The following is a 27,503-nucleotide window of genomic DNA, read 5'->3' on the forward strand; positions in this document are numbered from 1 at the left end:
GGATCCGAACCGGCGACACCATGGGCCGCCCAAGCAGAGCGCATGAACTTAACCACTTGGCCACAGGGCCGGCCCCAACAGTTGAGATTCTGAGTCACTACAACAGGCTATTATTATGGACCTGAAGTAATGAGGAAACCTGTATATTCACTAGGAATGATCAGTTGATACTTCATGCCTCATTTTTGTGCAGCAAAGTCTCTAAATCTGATACTATTAGCCTGGTTTAGCCTCATTTTGTGAATCAAGTAGGGAAAGGTGGTATGGGATGAACTCAATTGGAAATCTCAACACAGAACACATCTCAACACAGGCCTGAAGCAGAAATCCCTGCAGCAGAGTCCCACCCATCCTTTCAATCCCTTTCTCTCTCTGTTCAGAAAGGCCTTCCCTGACCACTCAAATACTCTTTACCCCATCAATCACTCCCTACCCGCTACTGCCTGATTCTTCACTAATCACTACCTGAAATTGTACATATTTTTTTAACTTGTTTTTCTATTTGTTCCCCACTAGAGCTCAAGGACCTTGTCTGCTCTTCCTCCCCATAGCTCCAGATACCTCTGGCATATACTAAATATTTAATAAATATTTATTGAATGAATGGGAGAACCATAAACAAAATGCTCAGAATTCCTCTCATTAAAATATTCTTTATCTGGTCACTGCAATGACATGGGGCAAGGGATCAGATTAGAGATTCAATTTTCATTCAATAGAGAGGAAAGGAATGAGTACCAACATCTCTGGCCCACCATAATGGGCCCTGCACAATAAAGAATCCATTTCAATTAGTCCTTCTAACAATTCTATGAGATCTATGATCCCCATCTTACAGATAAGGGATCCGAGGAGAAGGGTTAAATAACTCCCCCAAGACCATACACTCTTTAAGGGGTGGAGCTGCTGGGATTTGAACCCAAATCTGTCTAACTCCAGATCCAAGCTCTTTCCACTACACCACAGGGCTGCTCTCTCAGACTAAAATATTCAACTCAGTTGTCCAACAACACGTACATAGTACATTAAACTGAAGCCACAAGACGAAAGAGACATTAAGGAGTTCACAAAGTAAGCACCACACTACATGAAAAGTGCCATGTCAAACAGGATGTAATGGAAGCACACAGGAGAGGCAAACAGGCAAAGACTGGTCAAGGTTAAGAGAACATTGTATTCACAGACCTGCAAGGTGTTCAGTACGGCTAGAGGCAAGAGTGGGAGGAGAGAGGTGAAAAGGAAGGAAGGAAAGATCAGACATGAGGCTAGGACAGTGCCAATTCATTTGTTCATTCATTCCTTCCGTTGAAGTCCTACTACACGCCAGGCACTGTAATAGACACAAGCAATTCAATGATGAATGAGACATAGTCTCTGCTCAAGGAGCTTATAGTCTATCTAAGGAGATGGGTAAATACACAACTACAACATAGAGTGATATATGATAATATTGATGTATTTATTCATTGGACATTAAGGTGCTCCTTCACAGGAAGGTGAATTAGGTCAATTAAGGCACTACATTCACAAAGATCCTTCTAAGAGAGATTACCTCATTCAGAGCAACAACTAAATGCCAAGCCCAGCTGACCAGGTTTTGCACTACAGAAAGTCTCCAGTTCTTCTAACCTCAACACAAACCACAGCCACTTGAACTAGGGGTGGACATATGACCCAAGAAAAGACAATCAATTGACTGTTCAGAGAACAGAATGTGGCCTGGCATATAAACGGAGCTGAACCAAGTGGATTCCTGCACTCAGGAGCTGCACTTCAGAAGCTGAAGTGATCCACAGAGAGAATCCTTGAGGCAGAGTCTGGGCCATGAGTAGTCAAATTTTAAGAGAAAGCAGAACTAAGCAAACAGATGTTATGAAAAAGGTTGTGAACTGTGCTAAGGGGCTGGATCAAGCCCACAAATGTGTTCGTGGCCTGCACAGCATACTAAATTTTTTTAAATGACAGCCTGTGGTCCCTAAAATACCATTCCCCACAAAAAGGAGCCAGAACTCCTTGGAAGAATAGTTGCTTCCAGGTCAGAGGTTGGACGGACAAAAGACGAGTCTAGAACACCTTGTTGTTCCACAAAACAGGGAAGCTATCAAAGCCAAACAGGATTGTCTCAAAGGATATAGGAGCCAAAGGGACATGTGAGCATAAAGAACAAATGCAAATGACAAAAATGATGACTCTAAATACTGAAACAAACAAAAAATTATTTCAGTATAATACTTAAAAAAAAAACCTCTTCAGACTACATTGGAAATGACAAGGCCAAGAATTCCTTACTCTGAAAACTGCTGAGTAGAAGCAATGAATTCTGCATTTATCCTGCCTTTCCTACATGAACTATAAACTTTATAAATATGGAAGGAATAACAGCATTAGAAAATCTTCCTTTCACAACCTTAATGAAATAATAAATTTACACAGCAGTCATCAATGAAAGATCAGTGGGAAGCTTTACAATGGAGGCTTCAGGCTGTTACCACCTTGGTAGGCAGAGTAACACCCCCCACCCAAAAGATGTCCACATCCTAATTCCTAGAACCTGTGAATATGTTATCTTACATGGCAAAGGGGGTTCTGCAGATGTGACTAAATCAAGGGTCTTGAGATAAAAGAGATTATCACAAGGGTGCTTATAAGGGAAAGAGGGAAGCAGGAGAGTCAGAGAAAGAGATGAGATGATGGAAGCAGAGGAGGGAGAGAGAGGTGGGTGCAAGAGAGAAAGATTTGGAGATACTATGCTACTGGCTCTGAAGACAGAGGAAGGGGTCATCAGCCAAAGAATGCAAGTGGTCTCTTGAAGCTGGACAAGGCAAGGAAACGGATTCTCCCCCAGAGCCTCCAGAAGGAACAGAGCCCTGCTGACACCCTGATTTTAGGACTTCTGACCCCTAAGAACTGTAACATAAATGTGTGTTGTTTTAAGCCACTAAGTTCATGGTAATTTGTTACAGCAGCAGTAGGACACTACACATGTGCACCCACTGATCAACATAAGCAGCACTGACGGACACAAAAAGTACCATGTGCTCTGCCACATGAAGCACACCTCACCACCCATGAAGTACCCTCAGCAAAAAGATAAACCGGACTCTAAGTACGTCTTTACAGCTGCTTCCTTTTACAAGAAATATGAGGGACAGAACAGGTTAAACGACACCTCAAGGTAACAGACAAATCCAAAATGTGGGACATTCTTTAAGGACAACTGACTCCAACAATACAACAAGCATGAAATAAAGAGAGAGAATGGATTGCTCTAGATTAAAGAGACTTGAGAAATACAACAAATTAATTTTAAATAAATATTTTTGAGACAAGTGGAGAACTCTGAATTTGGCATTAAGGAATCATTGGTAATTTTGTGCAGTGTGATTAGAGGCACATAATATTGTGATTATGCTCATACTTTTTAAGAGATTCATGCTGAAGTATGCAGGACTGAAATACCATATCTGGGATTTACCGTAAACCGATTCAGCATAAAATAAGAGGGCGGAAGCAATTAAGACACAAGTGCGGCGAGACCCTGATAACTGTTCAATCTGGGTACTGTGTAAATGTTGGACTGACTGTACTCTTCTCTATAAAACTGAAAACAATGCCACAACCAATTTGAATTTGTTGGTGACATTTAAAAATCAGTTTTCACATCCAAATCTGGATTTCCGACTTCATTTGAAAAATAAGATGTGCCGACAAGATCCACAACAAGAGATGAGTACTGGCCACTCCAAATTAATTGGAGTAGTTTCCACTACTCCCAATTATCCAGCATTTATCATTACTGCTGCTGTCCTTCTTATACCTGGCCCAATTCATTCATTTATGTTACCTATTTGGCATCCGAGTTTAGGACCCCAGGAATAGTTCAATTAAACTGGTTAGTAGCAAGAGAACAGGGCAGACATAGGGAGAACAACTGAGTGATGGCAAAATGCTGGTGTGTAGATGTACGGACTCCGGCTGTTGAGGTCCCTTCAGGAGCCTTGGATAGAGATGTAACTCCCATAAGGTCATGCTACACTATGCTTCCTGTATTTATTAACTGCTTACTAGAAGCAAGGCAGTATGCTTGACATCCTGGAAAATACGAACATGAAAATAATTCCTGCCCTCAGGATACCAACAGTCTAATAAAGAAGACAAGGTATTAAAATAAGTAGTTACAATTCAGAAAAAAGTGAGTTTAGGGTACTGTTCAAGATGGCTCATGTGCAAAAGGCAAAGTAGGGTGTGACAAAGTATATAAAGTTTCAGGAACAGATCATGAAAAGCACTACAGAGCACATCAGGAAATTTAAACTTCATCAGATGAGCACCAGTGAGCCACCGAAAGGTTTTACAATATAAATACAAATCAGAGATAAGAGTAATACCAGAGATGAGAGTCAAGTCTCTTTCACTGCTCAAATTCCCCGATTCTATGCACTACATCCTTTGAAGAGTCAGAAGCATGACCCCAAAATGTTGTATCTAAGTCTCCAAAATTATGCCATCATGGCTTTCTTGGCCAGACAGAAGTTTGGTACCTGAAGAGAATAACGAAAGGATAGGTCACTCAGCAACAGCCCTGAAAAGTTTTTATCTCCTAAATCAAGTACTAGTAAATTGCATCTATTACCACTCCTGGGTTCCAATACCTTAAACATAAATTATGGTCTTATTATACCTGAAGCTCTATTAAAAAGTAAAAATGTTTTCTTATTTGGTTTAAGACCCATTCTGTTAAACGAAACAAAACACACGTTATTATGAACGAATAAAATTACCCACAACTCAGTCAAATCTTGACTGCTATCAAACTATAATAAAATTTCAAGGATCGGGCTCAGTCATGCCAACCGCAAACTGGCATCATGAGAGTAGTTGTCACCACCCAAGAGTATCGTCGAAATTTACATAAAACTTGGCCAAGTCCAGATTCTGGGGTACCAGAAAGGAAAGGACTAGAGACTGAGACCATTTTGTGACCAACAGTCGAATTTAATCAACCACAGGAATTAAAAATAAAAAGCCAGGAGAGTGTAAGATCGTAGCACTTGTCCTTCACCTTATTTAACTCCCAAAATAAGAATCAATTCCGCTCTGACATCAGTTTATTCTACTGCCTCGCTGAGCCTCAGTTTCCTCATGCGTAAAACGAGACTAACAGCACCTACTTCACAGGGTAGTGTGTGAACTAAATGGTAACATACGTAAGGTAGCACAGGACCTGACATGCGGCTAACGCTCACGAAATAACAGGTTTTCTTATTCACAATAAGCTTCAGTGCCTCCATTATTTTCCTAAAGGTATCAATGTGTCTTTTGATGCCAACCTCCACAAATACTCAACGTCCAAAGATTTCTTTGGAGAACGAAGCGACAGTTCAAGGTATCTAGGACCGAAACTAGTACAGGACCCTGACCACGACCCGAAGTCGAGGCCGCCCCAGCTCAGCTGTCACCACATCCGCCGAGGCCTCGCGGCCCTTCCATGGGCTCCCCGGGCTCTGGCGCCCCGCCCCGCCCCGCGAACGCCAACGTGCAGGGAGAGGGGGCGGTCTCCACCGCGCGCCCTTCGCGCCCGGGGGAAGCCACACCGCCCTCTGAGCCTCCCCTCAACCCCCGCATCCTCGGCCTCTGCTGGCCTACGCCCGCGGGCTGTCCTCCCCGTCCCGCGCCGCCCAGAGCCGCACCTTGAGGTGGGTGCGCAGGCCGCCCGCGCCCCCAGACTGGTCGGTGATCTCGTAGGCGCCCGTCACCAGCAGGTCCTTGTGGATCTCTTCGCGGAGGCACTTGCGGGAGTTAACGGGCAGGTGGAAGGAGATGGCGAGGACCGAGCTGGGGCCGAGCAGAAATAAAAGCAGCAACGCTAACGGGCAAGGGCCACCCAGCGCCTGTGGGCCAGACAAACCAGACATGGTGCCGGAGCTTGTTCACCACCCTGGGCCTCTACCGCGCCGGAACCGGGAGGGCCCACGTGACTCACCTCTGACCTCCCAATGCCGTCGGCGCCATTTTGGAGACTGGCAAATAGAGGAAGACTATATTGTAAATCTTTTGAAAGGGAAGAAACGATGTGATAACACGTTATATCACGAGTTAAAGTGTTTAAATAAGAGTGTCTGGAAGTTTTCCGCAAGAGCTTTATTTTGCTGCGCTTAGTGACGGCTCAGTCGGCCATAGCAAGTACGGGCAGCCCTGGAAGTAATTCGCCTTTTACTTCCGGAAGCAGTGCCTGCCGAGTTTTGAGGTCGGTGATACCATAGCAACCAAGCCCCAATAGGAAACAGCCACAAGGCCCTTCGCTGGCCCGCCCACCGGCCGCCGAAGCGCGCGGGGCGGGGGCAGAGGCTGACGGTTTGCAGTCTAGACACCGCTCTGTCTGGGTGACAGCTGGGACATTGGGCACTTTAGAGGAACGCTTCGAGAGGCCAAACGGAAAGATTCTACTTTGGCTGTTAGGCGAGGGGGGTCCGTACCTCAGAGAATGTGTAGAGGTCGCCTGGTGAATGAGCTGGGCGTGCGTCCAGTTCGTGCTCCGAGCCGGGTATTTGGGCTGGAGTAACTGCTTTCTGAATGTGCATCTTACTTAGCAAACATTGAGCGCCTACGATGCTAGGCAATATTCAAACTAAATTTGAATTTTGTGTTTAAGTTGAATAAAACACTATGTTTTAGTCCAGCCTGAGAGAAGGACCTAATTCGGTTTACCAGATAAGCGTTGTCAAGGGAAGGCAAGTGTTTGTTTTAAGTGCACCAACACTTTAGGCATCAAATTGGCTAGTCTACAGTAAACAAACTTACACAGTAATCGTTCATGCTTTTGTTTAACAAATATTTACTGTGTACCTACTATGTGCCAGCCACTATACCATGCATGTATACCAACATGTTTATTGATTTAACAAACCACCATTGGGATACTGTCAAATATCCCAGGCTGCAGAAAATATGAAGATGAGAAAGGAATACACAACAGCCTATGCTTGGAATCATCTGCTTTGATTAATATTTATTGAGCATCTACAGAAAAACCCAGAAGATGGCCTATCTGCTCTTAGTAATTTAAATGATTGTTCTGTATTTGTAACTCCTTTCAGTCCATCTCATTCTCTTCCTGGAGCTAAAGTCCCACAAACAAAATGAGAACAAACATAAAGGAGCTGTAAAGCATTTTAAAATTTGACAAGTGTCATATAAAAATTATTTTATGAGATGTCCACTAGGAACATTTAGTTTGATTATGTTATCCCTGATCTAAGATAAGATGGCTAGTCTACTCATTCCATCCTGATAATTTGCATTGACCTTTTCCCTGCCAGTGCAGGGAATCAGCACCAAGCAGTTACCTAACTCATTGTTTTTCTTAGTCCTGAGGCTCTGCTGACTGTCAGTAAGAGCTTTGCAACCCATAAAATAAGTGTGTGTCTTTTCTTTAAATTTCCGTCTTGTTTATATAATAGCTTATATGTTCTTTTTTTTTTTTTTTGAGGAAGGTTAGCCCTGAGCTAACAACTGCCAATCCTCCTCTTTTTGCTGAGGAAGACTGGCCCTGAGCTAACATCCATGCCCATCTTCCTCTACTTTATACGTGGGACACCTGCCACAGCATGGCTTTTCCCAAGCGGTGCCTTGTCCACACCCAGGATCGGAACCAGTGAAACGCGGACCGCCGAGAAGCAGAACGTGCGACCTTAACTGCTGCACCACTGGGCCGGCCCCATAGCTTATATGTTCTTAAATATTTTTACATATATTAATTATTTCATTTGACATATTCAAAAACCATGTGACATAGACTGGGCAAGTCTGTGAATTTAACAGATGAGGAAACTTAGGTTCTGAGAGACCAAAGAACTTTTGTCCCCAAAGTCTCATAGCAGAGTGACAAAGTCAGGCTGAGGGCCTGAGCCTTCTTCAGGAAGGCCCTGTTGTTTATTATTTTGCAGATGAAAAAACGGAGACTTAGAGAAATTGAGTTACTTTCCTAAATCACAGCTCTCAAGTCCTTTCTTATCTTATGTTCTCACTTATCCAGGCCCCCAACTCTGTCCTGTTTCGCTTCCCTCCTCTGTAGTTTCCTCCTTAGCCCTCACCACTACTTAGTACAGCATACATTTACAGTAGTTCCCCCTTAGCCACAGTTTTGCTTCTTGCAGTTTAAGTTACCCATGGTCAACTGTAGTCTGAAAACATTACATGTAAAATTCCAGAAATAAACAATTTGTGAGTTTTAAATTGCCCGCCGTTCTAAGTAGTAGTACGCCCAAGACATGAATCATCCCTTTGTCCAGCGTGTCCACGCTGTGTGCGCTACCCCCCAGTAGTCACTTAGTAGCCATCTCTCTTGTCAGGTTGACTGTAGCGGTGTCACACTGCTTGTGTTCAAGTCACCCTTATTTTGCTTAATAATGAGCCCAAAGCACAAGAGTAGTGATGCTGGCAATTCGGATATGCCAAAGAGAAACCATAAACTACTTCCTTTAAGTGAAAAGGTGAAAGTTCTCAATAAGGAAAGAAAAAAATCATTTGCTGAGGTTGCTAAGCTCTATGGTAAGAACAAATCTATCCATGAAATTGTGAAGAAGGGAAAAGAAATTCATGCTCATTTTGCTATCACACCTCAAATATGTATGTATAGGAAAAAACATAGTATATATAGGGTTCAGTACTATCCACCGTTTCAGGCATCCACTGGCTGTCTTGGAACGTGTTTCCCACGGGTAAAGGGGAACCACTGCACTTATTTATCGTGTTTATTACTCCGTCTCCCTAACTAGGATATCTGTTTTGTGAGGGGCAGAGATGTTTGTCTATTTTGTTCACTGCTTTGTCTTCTGAATCTAAAATAGTGCCCAGCACTTAGAAGGCACAATAAATAATGCTTCAGTGAATGCAGGGTTGATTCCTTGGTTCCTAGCAGAAGGCCTAACAGCAAATTCCCTCCATTATTCCCTAGCTATTTTCACACAAATTTATTTAATCCGCAATATATCTAAAGTGTCCGTACGATTTCAGGTTCACCAACAATATGCATATCTTTTTTTGATTGAAAAATCTATTGTTTCCATATAGGGACACAGAAAAAAACATTCTCCCCTCTATGCTGTGGAACTAGAGGGCAGAGTAGAAACTTCTAGGGAACCCAAACTTTTAACCTCTGCATCTGCATTAAAGAAGGAACCATTTTACATCTGTGTGGAGAAAAGGCCTCCTTCGGAACTGGAGAGCAAGTGGAAGGTGTCCCACAACTAGAGAAAATGTTTCTTCCTGGCCTAACAGTCTTCTGTCCTCTTGTCATTCTGAAACTTCCCCAGCCAGATTCCTGGAGCCCCCGGAGCCTCTAGAGGTGAAGAGATGTCACAAGGACACACCTTCTACCCAGTATATCCCTAAGCCACAGGTTTCGCAACCTTTTGTTTGTCTGAGAGGGAAAATGTTTAAAACACACCTCACCCCAGACAGTGAATCTGAACCTCTTATTAAAAATCAGCATTTGCTAATAAATTTTGGAGAGTTTGTGGAGAAAAGGGAACCCTCATCCACTGCTGGTGGGGATGTAAACTGGTGTAGCCACTATGGAAAACAGTACGGAGATTTCTCAAAAAACTAAAAATAGAATTACTCTATGACCTAGCTATCCCACTACTGGGTGTTTATTCAAAGAACTTGAAATCAAAAATACAAAGAGGCTTATGCACCCCTATGTTCATTGCAGCATTATTCACAATAGCCAAGACGTAGAAGCAACCCAAGTGCCCAACGACTGATGATTGGATAAAGATGTGGTAGATATATACAATGGAGTACTACTCAGCCATAAAAAAGGACATAATCGTCCCATTTACAATCACATGGATAGACCTTGAGGGCATCATGTTAAGCGAAATAAGCCACACAGAGAAAGACAAATACTATATGATTTCACTCACATGTGGAATATAAACAAACTTAACGGACAAAGAGAACAATTTAGTGGTTACCAGGGGGAAGTAGGGGGAGGGGTGGGCACAAGGGGTGCAGGGGCACATTTATATGGTGTTTGACAAATATTAATGTACAACTGAAATTTCACAATGTTATAAACTATTTAGACCACAATAAAAAATTCTTTTAAAAAAAAATCTGCAATTGCAATAAGCTTGCTGGGCAATTCCATGGTTGGGAGTCCTTGAAGCCCTTCGGTCCTCTCGACACCTCCTTTAACCCTCATAATCCTCAAGTGTGGCTTGAGGCTCCCCAGCTCCAATGCATGAGCAGTCAAGGATCCCTAACTCCAGTGTCCCTGCCCATTTGTGTGTACAGTGCCACTCACAGCGTGTGTTTAAATAGCTAAAACAAGATGGGTTCTGTGAAGATACAAAAGACGCTTTTGGAAAGCAATTTGGCAATATTTGTCATGTGCTGTACTCTTTGACCCAGAGAGTGATTCCAAGGACCTCTTCTATGGGTCCTCTAAGTTCTAGACTCTCCTAGGACCTGGTCCTGGAACCTGCGCGCTGCATGCTGGGTGATCTCATCCAGTCTCATGACTTTAAATTCATCCATGGGCCAATAACTCCCACATGTGGATCTCCAGACCTGACCTCTCCCCTAAACTACGGAGTCTATATCAGGCTCCCTACTTGACTTCTCCACTTGGATGACTAATGGGCAACTCATGCTTAACTCTTCATTTCCCCTCTCCCCCCACTCCCAAATCTGCTGCTTCCCCATCTCAGTAAATGACACCAACTTCGACTTCTTCACTGGGGCCATCTTTGTTTCCTCTTTCTCCTACACTCTCCCCACACAGAGCCAAGTTTATCAGCAAGTCCTACCAGTTCTGTGTCCTTAATATATTCCAATCAGTTGCTACTTCTCTCTAAGCAAGGCATTGGCAAACTACTGCCCAGCTAGGCAGGCCAAATCTGGCATGCAACCTCCCATTTTTGTATCGCCCAGAAGCTAAGAATGGTTTTTACATTTTTAGAGGGTTGTTAAAAAAGAAGGAGGAGGAGGAGCAAGACAGAGGAGGAGAAGAAGAATGTGTGAACTTATGTAGCTCACAAAGCCTAAAATATTTACCATCTGACCCTTTACAGAAGAAGTTTGCTTTTCTCACCTAGACAAGACAACCGTCTGCTCCCATTCTTGCCCCACTATAATCATGCTCCTTAATACAGCACAAGCGATTTTTTTTAATGAAAATCAGATCAATCAGAATAAAGCCCCAATAATAAGGCCACTGTGGTCTGACTCCTGCCTATGTCTCTACTCTCTTCGTACCCAGTGATCACTTCCTCCCACTACCCACTCATTCACTCTCCTGTAGTCACCTGGTCTTCCCAACAGTGTAAGCTCCTCCTTGCCTCAGGGCCTTTGTATTTACTGTCTACCTGGAGCTCTCTTCCCCAGATCTTGACCTGTGAACTCTGAACTCTGCAGGCTGCTCCTTGTCATTCGGGTCCCAACTCCAATGTCACCTCCTAGTGAGCCCACCTTGCATAAGTAACCCTGCCCCAGATTACTTTCTATCACATGATCCAGTTTTCTTATCTATATAGCACTTGTCACTATTCGAGAGTACTCTGTTATTTCTTGTTTATTATCACCCAGCCCTACTGGAATTTAAGATCTAAGAGAGCAAGGTCTTTGTTTCATGCCTGATATATTCCTGAGGCCAAGCATAACATCCTGTATGTAGTGGGTGCTCAATAAATATTTGTTAAATGAATGAAATAATACAACATGATATAGAGCACTTAGCACATCAACATGGAGCAGTTGCTCAATAAACGCTAGTTCCTCTATCTAGTATTTTCAGTGCCATTTTTGCTATGGAGAAGCTGAGGTCCAAAGCTGTGAAGTGACTTGCCTCAAGCCGTACGATGAGTCAGTGTGAGGGTTCATCACACTGAGAATAGAAATGACAGCTCCTAACTGCAGACCAGTTTTCACACATAATTGTCATTACACTTGAAAAAATATAGTATTTATTAGTTCCCACTCCACTAAGATTTGGATTCCCAGGTAGTCTTTTCCTGCCCTCACTTATATTCATAATACAACTTTTGTGGGTTTTAAGTGAATTTAAGTCTTCCAGAACATCCATGAAGATGTTAATAGTTAATGCAAAACTTGTGGCATCTACTAGCAGCTCCTCTCAATTCACTTTTCTTGAAAAAACAAGATTTATCTTCCTCTCCAGATTCTCAGGGTGCTAATTTTTAATCTTCCTAGGTGGGGAACAGGAACTCCTCACCAACTCTCCATGACGATTAACGCCCTTCTTCAATGTTGTCTATAGGACATTGTTGAGATTAACTATCAGGACCCTTCCTTATATGTTACGGCCTGTAAATCCTGATTGCCAGGATCAAAGTTCTTCTAGTGACATATGTGAGCTGAGGGCACTAAGAAGTCTGGATTTAACAAAAAATTTATTAGGAAGAATTTTAAAGATGATTTTAAAGACGCAAAACGTGTTCCAAAAGAACAAGTTTCAGAAAATGTAAGAACCATCACGTGAACCATTATCACTACCCACATGTCTTGAGAACAAACCAAATTTGAAAAGGACAAGACTAGAAGGGAGGCGTCTCCTCTGCCCCATAAGCACTATTTGCTTATGGAGAACACAAGCCTTAGAGCCCAGAGCAGAGAGATGAAGTCCTGGAGGCCAGGAAGGCAGAATCTCAAGGCAGGAATGAGATGAAAAGAAATCCTCTGGACCAGTCGGAGTGGAGGAACCGAGGGACAAAAAAGAAGAGTTGTGAAGACGGGATTCTAGGGGAGAAGGAAGTAGGGTCAGGGAGGTAAGATGGGAACCACAGGGACCTCCTATTTACCTTAAGTCTGTAGTTACTTATACTTCAAAGAAGGAAAAAAGTATTGAGAAAGAAAGAAAGAAATGGGAAAATTACTCAGTATGTTGTGAAGTAGCCCCAGAGTTGAGGACCTCCAAAGGAAGGTTAATAGAGAGCCAAACAGCATCTATCCCCAAACGTTAGCTACACTCTGCACCTGGACACAGCCATGCCTGAAGCCTGTCCACATGCAGATCCTCAGAGGGCTTGGGATTCAGAAGTGCTTTGAGACCTTGAAGCTTGGTAACCTAGAGCAGAGGACTACACTGTTCTTGGCCTTCACTCCTGGTTATGAGAAAGTTTTGGGTGTCCTCTCCAATGCATTTTCCTTGATAGGCCACTAAGCAGTCAGTATCTGGTGTGCACCAGCACTAACTATCTCTGAAATCCATCAAAACTCATTCTCCTTCAATAAAAGCTCTATCTTGTGAGAGATATGGACCTTACACATAGAAAAAGAACACCAGCTGCAGGCACCTTGATAATACCCATATGACTTCTCTTTTGTTATTTACTTGAATCACCTCTGCACACTGGCATCACTTGAGCATCTTTTTAACAACTGCCAATGCCTAGAATCCAACCCAGACCACTGAAAACAGAATATCTGGCTATATTCCCTGGGAATAGCATATTTCAGTAGTTCCCTAAGTTGGCTGCACACTGGAATCATCTGGGGATCTTAAAAAAACGCTGATGCCTGACTCCCACCCCAGGACCTTCTGATGTAAATAGTATGGGGTGCAACCTGAGCACTGGGATTTTTAAAACTTCCCTGTGGTCCAATAAGCATCCAGGGTTGAAAACCAGGGCTCCGACCTACCCCTGTCATTCCTCTTTCAGCCCTAACCTTTCAATGCCTTCAAGTAGCGTGCTCTCAATAAATGCTTCTCAGGTTGATTGACATCTCTTATTTCTCCTGCTGAAGCGCCGCTGCCCTTTCTCCTAGAAGGTGACACAAAAGCAGTCCCTGGTAAGTAGAGTAGCTGGAACGCCAGCTTGGGGACAAGGGTTGTTCCTCAGCTGGCCACATTCTACCAGCTTAAGTGTTAGCAAGGGCCAACAGCTGAAGAGAAGGCTGTCCACAGGCACATGAAGGAGCCCATTTCTTCTTCCTTGCAGAAAACCATTGTGGCACGTGCACAAAGGAAGTATTAATAACCTTTCTAAAGAGGTACTTCTCCAAGATTTGGTGTTTCACAGACCGCAACCAGTGCTGTCAGTTCTACAGATGGTCAACTTCTGCATTTCAGACAGTGGCTTCCGAAGATAGCTCAACTTGCCTCCCCAAAGCAGAAGACCCAGCTATGGGGAAGGGAACCATCAGAGTTTCTAAGCCAGAGGTCAAAAGCCGCTACCCACATGTTGGTCAAGGGCAAGAAGACCGACCACCAAGCAAAATTATTAGAGGTAATTGGCTCTTTTAGAGTTAAATTAAAGTAAGAACATTACAGCATTATAATAAGTAGGCCTTTGTGGGAGCCCACTCTGAGAGCCATGGACTGGGCATCCCACAGGAGAGGTGTGCTCTACACAGGGGTCCTGCCTCTGCCCTGCCATCCACTCACGGGGTGACCTTGGGCTGGAAATTATGCTTTCTAGATGTTGACTTCCTCCTCTTAAAATGTGAAGCCAGAGACTGGAGGCAGAGCTTCTTTGACATCTCACTCGCCTGCGTGCACAGAGAAGTGGAGAAGTCACAAGCTCACAAAGATGCTGCCACAACACCACTAATGGCTGGGCTCCACCACCCTCCTGCAGGGCCCAGGGTCCTGGCTGGGGATTCGGCAAGCACAGCTGAGCTGTCTGCAGTCTGTGACCTCACGGCTCAGTGTCTAATCGCAAAGCCTTCCCCAGGGCTAATGGGGTGACTAGAATGAAGGCCTCTGGATGAGTGTCCTAGCGCTGCCGTAACAAATTTCCACAAATTCGGTGGCTTAAAACAGCAGAAATGTATTCAGTCACAGTTACAGAAGCCTGACCTCTGAACTCAAGGGGTCAGCAGGGACATGCTCCGCTCAGTCTCTAGGGGAGGATCTTTCCTTGTCTCTTCCAGCTTCCCGTAGCTCCAGGCTTTCCTGGGCTTGTGGCTGCCTAACTCCAATCTCTGCATCTGTCTTCACATGGACTTCTCTTCCCTCTGTGTCTCTTCTCTGTCTGTCTCTTATAAGGACACTTGTCATTGGATTTAGGATCCACCCATATAATCCAGGATGCTCTCATCTCAAGATCCTTAACTTAGATACATCTGCAAAGACCCTTTTCCCAAAAAAGGTCACATTCACAGGTCCCAGGGGTTAGGATCTCAACATACCTTTTTGGGGGACACCATTCAATCCAATACAGCCTCCAAATGGAGAAGCGTAGAGGGATGTACAAACTTCTATCCTTCCTTAAAGCCCAGGTCATCATTTTACAGTGTATACAAATATCAAATCATTGTGTTGTCCACCTGAAACTAACATAATGTTTTATGTTAATTATACCTCAAAAAAAAAAAAATAGCCCAAGTCAAACGCCACCTTATCTAGGAGACCTTGCCACTTCATGCCACCCTGATCTTATCTCCACTGGGCCGTCTAGTTATTTCTGCACTGTCCATGTGTTTTCCGCCTACCTCTAGGTCACCATCATCAGAATCACCTAAGGAGCAGGTTAAAAATACAAAGTTCTGTCTTCCCTGCCCAGCCCCTACCACTCTCACTGCTGCCCGAGTCAGCCTTTCTAGGCCTTGGGCCCCAGAGTGTGTATTTTAGATCATCTGCCTGGGAGATTCTGACACACCAGAGGTTTAAGTTCCATGCCATGCTGTGAACTCCATGGCCGGTTCTCTGCTGTATCTCTAGATGCCTTACATTTATTTAAGCTGATGAGAGGCAGGATGTAAGTGTGTGGTCTGGAGTCAGAATGCCTGAGTTCTGCTACCCACTGACTGTGTGACTTTAGGCTAATTACCCAAACTCTCTGTGCATCCGCTTCCTCATGTAAACGACGATAATTACAATGCCTACCTCACAAGGCTGTGGTGAGGATTAAATGAAATAAAACTGAGAACAGCATCTGGCACGTAGCATGCACTCAGTAAGTGGAAGCTGTCATGAAACAGAACAGGTTGGCAGTGGCTTCTTTTTCAGGATATTCCTGGATCCTGCCCTCCTGGGCATATACCCTGATCTTTCCACCATTGTCAATTATTGCTAACATCTAATGAATCTTTTTCTTTTCCAGGCACTCTGCTAAGCTCAGTACGTGCTTTATCTCATTTCACCCTCACAACAATGGTATGGGCAGATGGTATTATTATCTCCCATTTTATGGATAAGGAAATTGAGGGTCAGACAGGTTAAGCAACTTGCCCGAAGTCGCACAGTTGGTGACAGTGAGGTGGGCCTGTGAAGTATCAGCTTGGGCTCCCAGCCCCACTGCTACCCTGCACTTCTTTCTACTTCTACTGCCACACCCCCCACCCCGGCCAGCCCCTGAAGGCATTCCCTGTGCCCTCCTCAGGCCCAGCCATCTCTCTGAACCAACTCCCAAAACCACCCCTCACACAGCTTCCCCACATCAAGTTCCATCTTTTCTGATCCCTTCAAACCATGCTTTTCCATGCTTTTTTGGTCTAGGGCCCTCAAGAAAATGTCCTCTTCTCAGAGGTGTTTAATCAAACCATATTTCTCCTCCACCTTCCTGGGGATCCCCTCTAAATCCTATATCTGCCCAAACCCAAATCCGTCCCCTCACGCACAGCCACTCTGGCTGGTTTCTCCCTCAACCCCCATGTGGCCCTTGTGTCCGTTGAGAGCCTGCTGCCCTCTTCCTTCCCTGTCTCCATAGCTCCTTCAGGTGGGGAAACCTGCAGGCCTGGATGCCAGGAAAACCAACAACCAATCACCCCTCGGATGTGGTGCCCATCCCTGGCTAATCCCAGGTCTCTTGGTCACCCCCAGGCCTTCCCTCAGCCCCTGTCAGGGAGGGGCCTCTCACCCTGCCCCACTCTGCTGCCTGTCCTCCCACTTCATGTCCCTGGCCCAGGGCTTGGGGCCACCATCAGGCACACAGGCCTTATCACTACACAAACACTTCCTCTTTCCCCCAATACTGGTTCTCACACAATAGGTAATCAGGGTAAACTTCCTCTGACAATTCACTGAGCAAACACTCACTGTGCCCCTGCCCTATGCGTAGGCCTGGGGGGAACCCAAACCTGTCCTCCACCTCTAGGAGCCTTGAATCTGGTCAGGATGAAGCAGACAAATGAGTATCAGATGCCCCATGCTTTGTGGCCCAGCACACCTGGGTTCTAATCCCATTTCTGCTTCACTAGCTGTCTGTACCTTGGAGCAAGCTACTTACCCCTTTCTGATCCTGAGTTTCCTTAGCTATGAAATGGGAATAATGCCATCTAGGTTTGTTGTGAGAATTAACAGAGATAAGATCCTTAAAGGGCCTGGCAGAGCACCTGAGATAAGGAGTTAGTTCCTGAGTTCCTGGGAGAGGGAGAGCAGGATGAGGAGAGGGAGGGGTCTGCCAGGAGCTGGAGCAGGCTTCCTTCAGGTGGGAGAGGAAGGTGGTTACGGGGGTGGCTTCCTCCAGAGACCGAATCGCGCCTTGAAAGCCAAACGCCACAAATAATGGCTCCTTTCTCTAGTCCCTGCTCCTTTGAGATCTAAGAGTAGGTGTGGTGCCACCTTTCAGGTATAAACTGAGTGGTCCCTGTGCATGACAGGGTCAGCCAATCCCTCAATAAGAATGCACTAGCAATTCACATGCTGGGGAACACAGATACACAGATGGCGTACAAAACATAGTCCCTTAGTTGAACGTGGGGTGGTGGTCATGGTTAGTCGTAACATGTCCGTATGCAATAACAAAAGAGCAGGACAGGATAAGTTGATTTCCTAGGCAAGTGCTAACTCTGTGGGCACAGCCTGTAAAGGAGAGATGACCGTGGGCCTGCAGTAGTTGGGAAATTTCTCACTGTTGAGGAGTCAGTATGCAAAATCACAGCAACCCAGGCAGAGCAATCTGTGGCATGTCAAGACACAGGAGTACAACAGGTCCCTCCCTCCGCCCCTCTGTCAAAACATGCAAGCAAAACAGACAATCTTTCAACCTCCGTGTTTGGTTCTTTCTTAATACTTTAGGGTTGCTTTGTGCTCTGGCCTCGGTTTGTAGGAAACATGAGGGGGGAAGAGGAGAGAGGGGCCAGAGGGGCTGGGCTCTGGCAGAGGGCACTGGGGGTGGGGGGCACTGACCCATGGGCACGGGTAGCAGGAATTGGAGAGTGGCTTCTGGCCTCAGGTGGGGTGACATGGGGAAAAGGGTGATGCTGATTATCCCTCCACTGAAGGAAGATTCTAGAGAAGGACACCAAGAGGGAGCACAGTGCAGCTATGGACAGAGCCTGAGCTTTGGTGCGAGGCTGATCCGACTCAGTTTTCACTGGGTCCTTAGCACCGCGCAACCGGCTGTGCGACCTTTACCTCTTTGAACCTCAGTTGCTTAATCTCTAAACAAGAATAACGACATCTGTTTTGTGGAGCTTTTGTGAGGCCTGTAAACTACAGAACACAGAGCCTGCCAGAAAGTGGATGATCAAATTCCCTTCCCCCCACTCAAGCTTCTAGGAATGCCCCAGAAATACAAGACTGACTGTATTTAGTGTCTGGCTCCCTCCCCCGCCAACCCACGGTTAAGTTAGAATTAAACTGCTTATGCCAAAGCCCCTTCCAGTTCTCAAATTCTCTAGTAATACGTGTGGACTGAGTGGGAGGGGATAGTCATTCACCTCCTGGGGACTTCTTAGTCACTGCTGGGCCAGGCTGGGCTCTGAGCAGCACATGCAGTGCCTGTGGGTGCAAGAGCTGTTAGATGGGGCCCTGAGGGGATGGGGGAGAGGGGGGAGTTGCCCAGAAGCCTGACAACTCCTCCTTTCCTATCCAGGGTTCCCCGTATCTGGGCTCCTTCCCTTCCCTTTGCGGGGATTTGCCTTGGGTGATGGTGAGCGTGGCAGGAGGGGTAACCTTAGCAGAAGAAAGAGTTGCTGGCTGGCCCCACAAGAGCGGGTGTGCAGCAAAGCTACCACAGGCTGATTTCAGCCCACTCTGAGAAAGAACGTTGTAGTAATGTGCTGTCGGACACTGGAAAGGCGTCTCAGGCAGCAGCAAGAGCGTGGGTCCTGGACAGTTTACCCAGATGCAACAATTCTCAACTCTGAAGGCATATAAAATATCCTGGGGAGTTTTGTAAAAACTCCCATTAGCCTGGCCCCTATCTATGAGATTCTGTTTCTCTTGGCCCATGGTGGTGGCTGTGGATCCTTGGGATTTTGTTAACAGTTCCTCCAGGTGAGTGCCCTGAGTGGGTAAGGATGAGGACCAGTGTTCCCCAGGCTGGTGACCCCCCCAGGCATGCCTGTACCCCTGGGCCAGAGCTCCTCTGTGCTCCTTTCAAACTCTGGGAGTCCACATGTCTGGTATGAAGTGTGTATTGTGGTCACCTCGACTTGCTTTCATCCTGACCCCTTGCAATCCGCTCTGAGACACAGAAGACAGAGTGGTGCCTTTTAAACATAAATTGGATCCCATCCCTTCCCCACTTCAGTGTGTCACACTTCAATTCCAACTCCTCACCACGGCTGACAGGGCCCTGCATCCCCCCTCACCCCTCCGGGCACTGGACCTCTTCTGTTCCTCAAGGGCACCAAGCTGCTCCTGCCCTGGGGCTTTGCACTTGCTGTGCCTCTGCCTGGGGTGCTCATCCTGTCTGGTTCCTGGCTAGCTCCTCCTCATCTTCTGGGTCTCACAGGCCCCTTTTCAGAGAAACCTTCCGTCACCTGCCTAGTCCACGTGGCGCTCCTCCCCACACCTGCGCTTCCCTGTCACATCTCGGGAGGAGTACTAGCCTCCTAGAAAGTAAGATCCATGAGAACAAGGAACCTGCCTAGCTGGTTTATCACAGCGCCCACTGGCACAAATGGATTCTCGACAACTATTTGTTGAACAAATGAGTGAGTGTGTACATAGAATATGTTTATATATTAAAATCATGTGTTTTTATGTACATGTAGCTGCATTTAATGTGATTAGAAGTCTGGAGTGGAAAGGAACAGACGGTATTAGGAAAGAGGGCATCCAAGAAGGGAAAGGAATATTTACTGAGCACTGACTCGGTGCCAGGCACTATTCTAGGGCTTTTCATACATTTGATCCTCACAAAAACCCACTGTTAACACAATTCCAAGGGTCTGCAGCCACCATGGACCGACAGAATCAGAATCTTGGAGATGGGGCCAGTGTTATTTTTCCATTCTACAGAGAAAGAAACTGAGACCTAGAGAGGGGAAATAACCTGCTTGAAGTTAAACTACCAACAAGTTCTAGAATGGGATACAAATCTGAGTTTATTGGACTCCAAAGCTATCTTGTTCATCGCATCATTCTTGAAGGAGAAATTACCTTGATCACTACTTCTCTCCACTCTCAGGGAATAAAAAACCCTCTGGGGAATGCGACCTGAGAGAGCAATGGCTAATTGGTGAGTGGAGCTAATAACATTAGCAAAGAGCGCAGGACAGATAAGGAAGGGAAAGAGAATTTACTAATAGTCTTGCCACCGGATCAATTTAAATTCAACCTTATTTCTTAATTTTATTTGTGATCAGTTAAGAATTTGCACTCCTTTCCTTTTATTTTAAAAAAAATGTTATAGTCTGCTTGATTTAAGTTCCTAGAAATCAACAATTATGAATAAGATTTCCTGGGTCATCAGAATGTCCTGGAGGTACAATCAACCTTTCTGAACACCAACATGCATAGCCTAGTGGGTTATAATGTATAAACCCAGAGGCTAGTTATTTAGTCAGTAGACTAGTTAATTTGGGCCTTCTGTCTTAAACTTCCAAATCTAATTTCCAGCCAAAGGATTAGGATATACCCTTTAGAACATCCTTTTAAAAACGTCCCTAGAACTTGGTTTATACCCAGATTCTCTTGATCTTAATAGAAGAAATGGGGGACCTTTTCTTATTTTTAAATGTTAGAGCCAGCTCTCCATTAAATCTCATCAAAATACATGGAGCCACCTAGCACTGGGACAGAGATGAGTTGGACACCCTCCTTGCCCATAAAATGCAAGCAAACGAACAGCCAGCTCACAGGGGACTGTTACCCAGGGCCTTAAGCTTAGTTGGGGAAGGGCCGTTAAGTGAGATATACACACAATGTGGAGAATCTGTAACACAGGATGAGAAGTTTGCATGCTTCATTCTGTAGACAGTGGAGAGCTATGTCAGGCCTCTTTGGTTACAGAAGACAGGAAACAATTCTGGGTTAATGGAAAAGAAAAAGGGGACAATCCGTTGGAAGGATATTGGGGAGTTTACGGAATTGAAGGAAAAACTGACTAGGCGAGAGGGGATCTCCAGAGGATGAACTCGTGACTCGGCCTTTGATCTCTGAATCCCCGCTCAAAATTTGGATTCCCAGGAGAGAGTCTGATTAGCTTGACTTGGGTCATGTGCCCACCTGAAAGGATCTGGGATTGATCATCCTCCAGAATCCTGCAGAACAGGAAGAGGGAGACAGTTCCTACAGGAAGAGATACTGGCCAGAGAGACAAGACATGTCTGCTCTAGTAGCCACTGGACGCTTCTGAGCATAGAAATGATGTGATTACCTTAGATCGCATGTCACTAGGTGCTTGGATCAATAGTTTTGATTTATCCTCACAACATCCCAGTAATGTGGGCACATTTATTAATCCCTATTTTTAAAGATGAGGAAAATTGCAATTTTGAGAAGGTTGCATGACTTTTCCCAAGAGGCAAAGCTCTTTTGGGACACTAAATCCTGTTTCTCTTTCCTGTATTATTTTCCTGTCCTTTAGAATCATTAGTTTGGCTCTAAAGTGTTTAAGAAAACAGAGAGGCAGGAGATGAGTTAGCAAGCTGTTAGAATCAACCAATGTGGAAGGAATGAGCCAGGCTGGGCCAGTGGAAGGAAGCAAATAGACTTGAGGCACCAGGGCTCAAAAAGTAGTTTGCAAACTAGACAGCGTTAGAAACATCTGGGCAGCTTGTTAAAAACACTGATCCCGAGAGTCCATCTCTGAACTGAACCAGAATCCTCTCTGGGTGGTGATGGGAATCTATAATTTTAAAACACACACCCATCTTATGGTGGTAATCATTTTGCAATATATAAGTATATCAAATCAACACGTCGTACGCCTTAAATTTACACAACGTCATATGTCAATTATACCTCAATAAAGCTGGAAAAAATTTTAAAAACACACACCCATCCCCCATATAGGTGATATTCTGTAGCCAGCTGGATCCTGGTCTGTAGAGGGGCGTTTGTAAATTATTGACCTATTAGACCTTTTTCTAAATGTCCTCTAGTCCAGTTTCTTGTCTTATCTCTCTGCTGTTGCAGTTAAGCATTATCAAAGAATAGCTTTTGCGTGGTTGTAATTTGTACTCATTACATTTAGAGTCATGTATCTGCAGTATCTCTTCTGAGGTCTGAGGGATGTAAACAAGGATAGAGAGGTAAAGTGGCTCCTAGCTGTCCCCTTATTTTGTTAGTGTGGCTGGGGCTTGTGGCTTTTGACAGGGACTCTTGGGAGATGCCTTTGCCAGCTTTCCCTTTGAGGAGAATAATCCTGGGTTCTCACCCTCCCTTTCGCTATAGTAAGTCTCCACAACGAACACACCCAAGTCTGGTATTTCTGAACTTATGGTTCTGTGCTGCACGCATGCTGTTCCTGGAGCCAGGCTCGCTTTGCGGTTTTCCTCCCCACCCACCCTTTGGTCCCACTGATGGGCTGTTCCAGCCTTGGTGTGTGATAACCCACAGGCTCTGGGTGTTCTCTCTACGACACTGCAGAGCATATAGGCTTTCAGTAATATTTGGGATTAGAAAGAACGGTGGTCTTTGGAAATGGGGTCTGGTACAGGTTGGAGAACAGGATTTGTGGTCTCCAGTTGCTGCCACCATTCATACAGTGAGGGGACTCATAAGAATGAGTAACTAGGAAAGCTTCCCAAATCTCAGTCATTTGAATACCATCCTCATGGGTTTTGCCAAGTCTGTGTGCCATCTATCTGTTATTTACTTAATATTTTCCACTATATTAATTAACATATTTTACTGGAGTGCTCATTACCCATGCTAGCTTTGCCATGAACAATAACAATATTCATGAAGTCACTGATTCACAAAGTCAGGTCTAATATGCAACCTGTAAACTTTCTTCTAGTACATATTAAAATAAATATGCATCTATTAAAATTGTGAAGATGTGCACCCATGTACTATCTAAAATCCTCCCATGGAGGGAGGTATATGTATCATTAGAGGTATGTGTATCACATTTTGGAAAATTATCCTAAAGAATCCCATGTGCTAAGAAACATGTGGTTCCAGATCCCTCAATTCATCACAGTTTGGATGTCAACCGTAAGAATATTTGTTTGAGGGTCTATTTAGTGGAAAACTATGCTTTTACATCCTCTTGCTGCAGGAGTTAAGGTTCAAAGCAGGAAACAGAAAGCCAGCCAGGGTATTTTAACTAAGAAGGAAATTAATAATTTTATAATGATCTGAAGGGTTGGAGGACTGAGCTTCCTCTTGGAATGATTACCAGAGCACCGCAGAACTGACCTGCCAGGGGAAATGCACCTCCTCCATCATCAGGAGGCTGCTAATGAGACAGCTTGGCTTAAGAACTCACCACCAGGGAATCCAGGGACCAGGTACCACCTCCACCTCCTCCACCACAGGTTCCACTGGACACGCATGGATCTGGAAATTGAACACTGGACAGCTGCTGTAGGTGTCCACATGGCCTTGACATTGCTTGTCAGCAGAACATAGCCAAAGCATCAGGAAGGTGACTCTGACTCTCTTCTGCCTTTTTTTTTTTTTGAGGAAGATTAGCCCTGACCTAACATCTGCCGCCAATCCTCTTCTTTTTGCTGAGGAAGACTGGCCCTGAGCTAACATCCATGCCCATCTTCCTCTATTTTATGTGGGATGCCTGCCCTGACAGCATGGCTTGACAAATGGTGTGTAGGTCCAAACCAGGATCCGAACTGGTGAACCCCGGGCCACCGAAGTGGAACATGTGAACTTAACCACTGCACCACTTGGCCAGCCCCTCTCTTCTGCCTTTTAAATCTCTCAGAAGTGCATCTAATTGATGGAACATAATTTACCCCATCCAGAACCCCAGCCACAAGGGGGTCTGAGAAACATAGTTTATAGCTCTCTGGCTTCTAATTCTAAAAAGGCCCAGTAAAAAGTGGGACCGGATGTTGAGAGCCAGTTAGTCATACCCAACACACTACCTGTCTGTGGCAGCTCTGCCACTGATTCCCTGTAAACTAAGGAATTAGTAAACGGAAGGAAAAAACAAGATCTAGGTGGGTTCTTATATTACCAAACAGTTGCTCTTTTGTGAATTGGAGGGGGGTGTGTGTGTGTGTAAAGGCAGGTTTTGTCTAATCTGAAAGCATACACTTGCAAACATACCAGCTAAGTCAATAAAAATGACCTGGATAGCACGAATTGACAGGCGGTGCCAGAAACCTCCATGGCCCCTTGCTGTCTGTGGAAAGGCAGTCCAGCAGCAGCCTCGTGTTGCTCGCCTTTTACAAGCAGGCCTGAACACGCAGCGTGTTGTGACAGCCCTCCCCGTCAGTCACAGAGGTCTGGGAACTGACAAGAAGCAGCCAGGCAGTCCTCTTCCCTGCCTTTCCTGTCAGCAGGACCCGGCTTGGAAAGCTGTTTCGTCCTCTCCACTTAACTTGAATCTTAATCTTCCTTCAAGGTCTAATTCAGTGCTCCTTTCTCACTTCCTAAAACAGGCTTTACTCTCTCGTTCCGTGCTCCCTCTATTAGGAAAAATGATTCCCCTCAGTGGGGACCCGGTTTCCACCCTCCTAGTCACCCTGTCAGGTCTTCTCTTCCCTGTAACCTGCTTGGGGAGGTGCCTCAACCCTCTGCTCCTGTTACACTCAGCACTTCCGTCCATCGCATGTGAAGCTGGAAGAGGAAAATCACCTTTACCCTCCCTCCCAGGAAAAGACCAAGACTAGGAGAAGGGTGGTCTGGACTTAAGGACCAAATCTAGTAGGTCCTTACAAGTGGTGACAGCAAAGCTTTAACCAAATCGTCAGCTGTGCAAAGAAGGTCTGAAGCTGGGGAAAATGGAATTGTTCTGCACACAACAAAAGGACAAATGGGGTTGGCTTCTGAGAGGCAGGAAGAGGTAAAGCAGTGCGAGAAGGGACATTGGAGAGAGGAGTGGGGAGAGAGGTGAGCATCATGAAGGACCTCTAAGAAGAGAGATGCTTAGTGCTATGTGGGGATGATACGGTGCAGCTCTCAAACCCCAGAAAGGTCTGCTGCTCCCACCACGGCCTCAGTGAGTGGCTTTTTGTGCCAAGACTGGAATGAGATTGAGCTCCAGATGTGAGCTGTCATGTGACAGAGCAGGGACCCTTCATGGGGATGGTGAGAAGATTCAGATTGACTGAATTCAGGGGAAGTAGGCGCTTGGCCTCAGAAGTACCATGATCACCAGAATCCCGCAAGAGATCAGATAAATCACAGCTGGGAATGAGACCTTCTCTGACTGCGCGCAGTCAGAGCAGTACAAAGGCACACCTCCCGGGAGGTCATCAGAAGGCAGAATCCACTTCTACCCTGTCCCTGATACTCCCACCCCTACAGATGTCCTAATCCCCAGAACCTCTGAATAGGATGAGATAGCACGCCTGTGATTATGTTATGTTGTATGGCACAGGGAGAGTGCCTAAGTGGGCCTGATCTAATAGCATGGCTGGTAGGAGCAGAAAGCTTTCTTAGGAGCAGCAGAAGAGGAAGTGCAAGATTCAGAACATGAAGGAGATTTGATGCACTGTTGCTGGCTTTGAAGATGTCTGGGGCCGCGTGAGAAGGAATGTGAGAGGCATCCAGGAGCAGAAAGTGGACCCTGGCAGGTGGCCAGCAGGGAACAGGGACCTCAATTCTATAACCACAGGAACTGAACTTTGCCAACACCTAGATGAGTTTATAAGTGCATTCTTCCCCTGGGCCTCCAGATAAGAGCTCAGCATGGTTGATATGTTGACTTCAGCCTTATGAGAACCTAAGCATAGAGCACAACTGAGCCTACTGGACTTCTGACCTACAGAACTGTCAGCCAATGCATGAGTGTCATTTTAAGCCACTGAGTTGGCGGTGATTTGTTATGCAGCAATAGAAAACTAATATACTTCCCATCTCCTGCCCAGTGTTGAACTCAGCATCACCTTCTGGCTCTATGGACTTGTATCCTTTTATTATAGGATGCTTTAGTTGGGACCCTTTCCCTTGGCCCCTCAATATTTGTCACACTCTACTGACCCCATCTGAACACAGGCCTAGCTCCCTTTAGACTGTTCCATCTGGGGGATCTTTGAACTATACCTGCAAGGCCTCTGATGTATTGTGTGCCTCTTCCCTCCAGCTGTTGGGTAATTCCAACATTTAACTGACCTGGACTGGAGTCCCATATCTAACTGGACTGTGACATTTATTACCCATATCCCCAACATCTAGCATGGTGCCTAGCATATAGTTGGTACTCAATAATATGTGTTGATGATTCTGATGAATAGAGAGAGAAGGCAATCTCTGGATTGTCTCCATCAAAGATTCACAGTGTTGGCACTTGATGCTCTAGCCTTGTTGCACTATGTGCAGTGCCCAGGAGATGCCATGGTCTTCTTCGCCTCTGAGTTTCTCCATCCCTAACCTGCTTTTCATCCATGCTCACTGCCTGTACCTTCCTCCCTCTTTCAACCAGCTAAATCTTCTTATTCTTCACGTCTCAGCTCAGATATGACATTCCCTGAAAAGCCTTCTCTGGTCCTCCGGTTCAAGATTAGGCCCTCTTTTGTTCTTAGGCAGTGCCCCATCATTACAATTGCCTTTTAATTATAATTGTCATTTTGCTTTGAAGATGTATGGGGCCGCGTGAGAAGGAAGGTGAGTGGCTGTGAGTACCGTGAAGGAATGTGAGTACCATGGTGAGATAGCTTCTTTGTCTTTTGAAACTCCAGCACCTCACACAGGGCAGGTTCTCTATAAACTTTTGGTGAATGGCTGTGCTTCTTTGTCACTCTGGGGATCCTGTTAAAGTGAAGATTCTGATTCTTAGATCTGAGTGGGGCCTAAGATTCTGCATGTCTAACAAGCTCCAAGTGATCCTGATACTGCTGGTCCGTGGACCACACTTTGAGTAGCAAGGTAACAGGATAGCCATTCCCACAATTATCTCTTTGTGGCAAAAAGTTTGCATTTAAGAGAAGCTAGACAGGGTTGAGGGTGCAAATAATGGCCACAGGACAAAATTCCCCGTGTCATTACTAAGCCGGCTGACTCATTTACAGAGATGAAGCCAATAACCTTGGCCTTATTAGAAACTGAGCTAACCGCCACAAACCAATAAATAACAACATTTGGCTAATTTGCATTTCAAAATTGTTTCCTTCCCTTGCTCACACTCTAGAACAGGTGCTAATGAACCATGAAATGTCGAAAGCATTGGCAGCAAGGAAGAAAAGAGGCAGAGTTGACCCACGCCTGAAGAATAACGATCCTTAAA

The 27,503-nt window shown here is 45.3% G+C and overlaps 1 protein-coding gene across 1 annotated transcript in view; it reads right to left on the reverse strand.

Annotated features, from left to right (window-relative positions):
• Window positions 1-6,197, reverse strand: part of TMED10 (transmembrane p24 trafficking protein 10) — a 31,832-nt gene extending 25,635 nt beyond the window's left edge. Inside the window, exon 1 of the mRNA XM_001491905.7 lies at window positions 5,691-6,197. Coding sequence (XP_001491955.1) covers window positions 5,691-5,915 — 225 coding nt within the window. The 5' untranslated portion in view covers window positions 5,916-6,197. The remainder of the gene's footprint in view (window positions 1-5,690) is intronic.
• Window positions 6,198-27,503: the final 21,306 nt, after the last annotated feature.

Source organism: Equus caballus, chromosome 24 (genome assembly GCF_041296265.1).
Source record: "Equus caballus isolate H_3958 breed thoroughbred chromosome 24, TB-T2T, whole genome shotgun sequence".
NCBI lineage: Eukaryota > Metazoa > Chordata > Mammalia > Perissodactyla > Equidae > Equus > Equus caballus.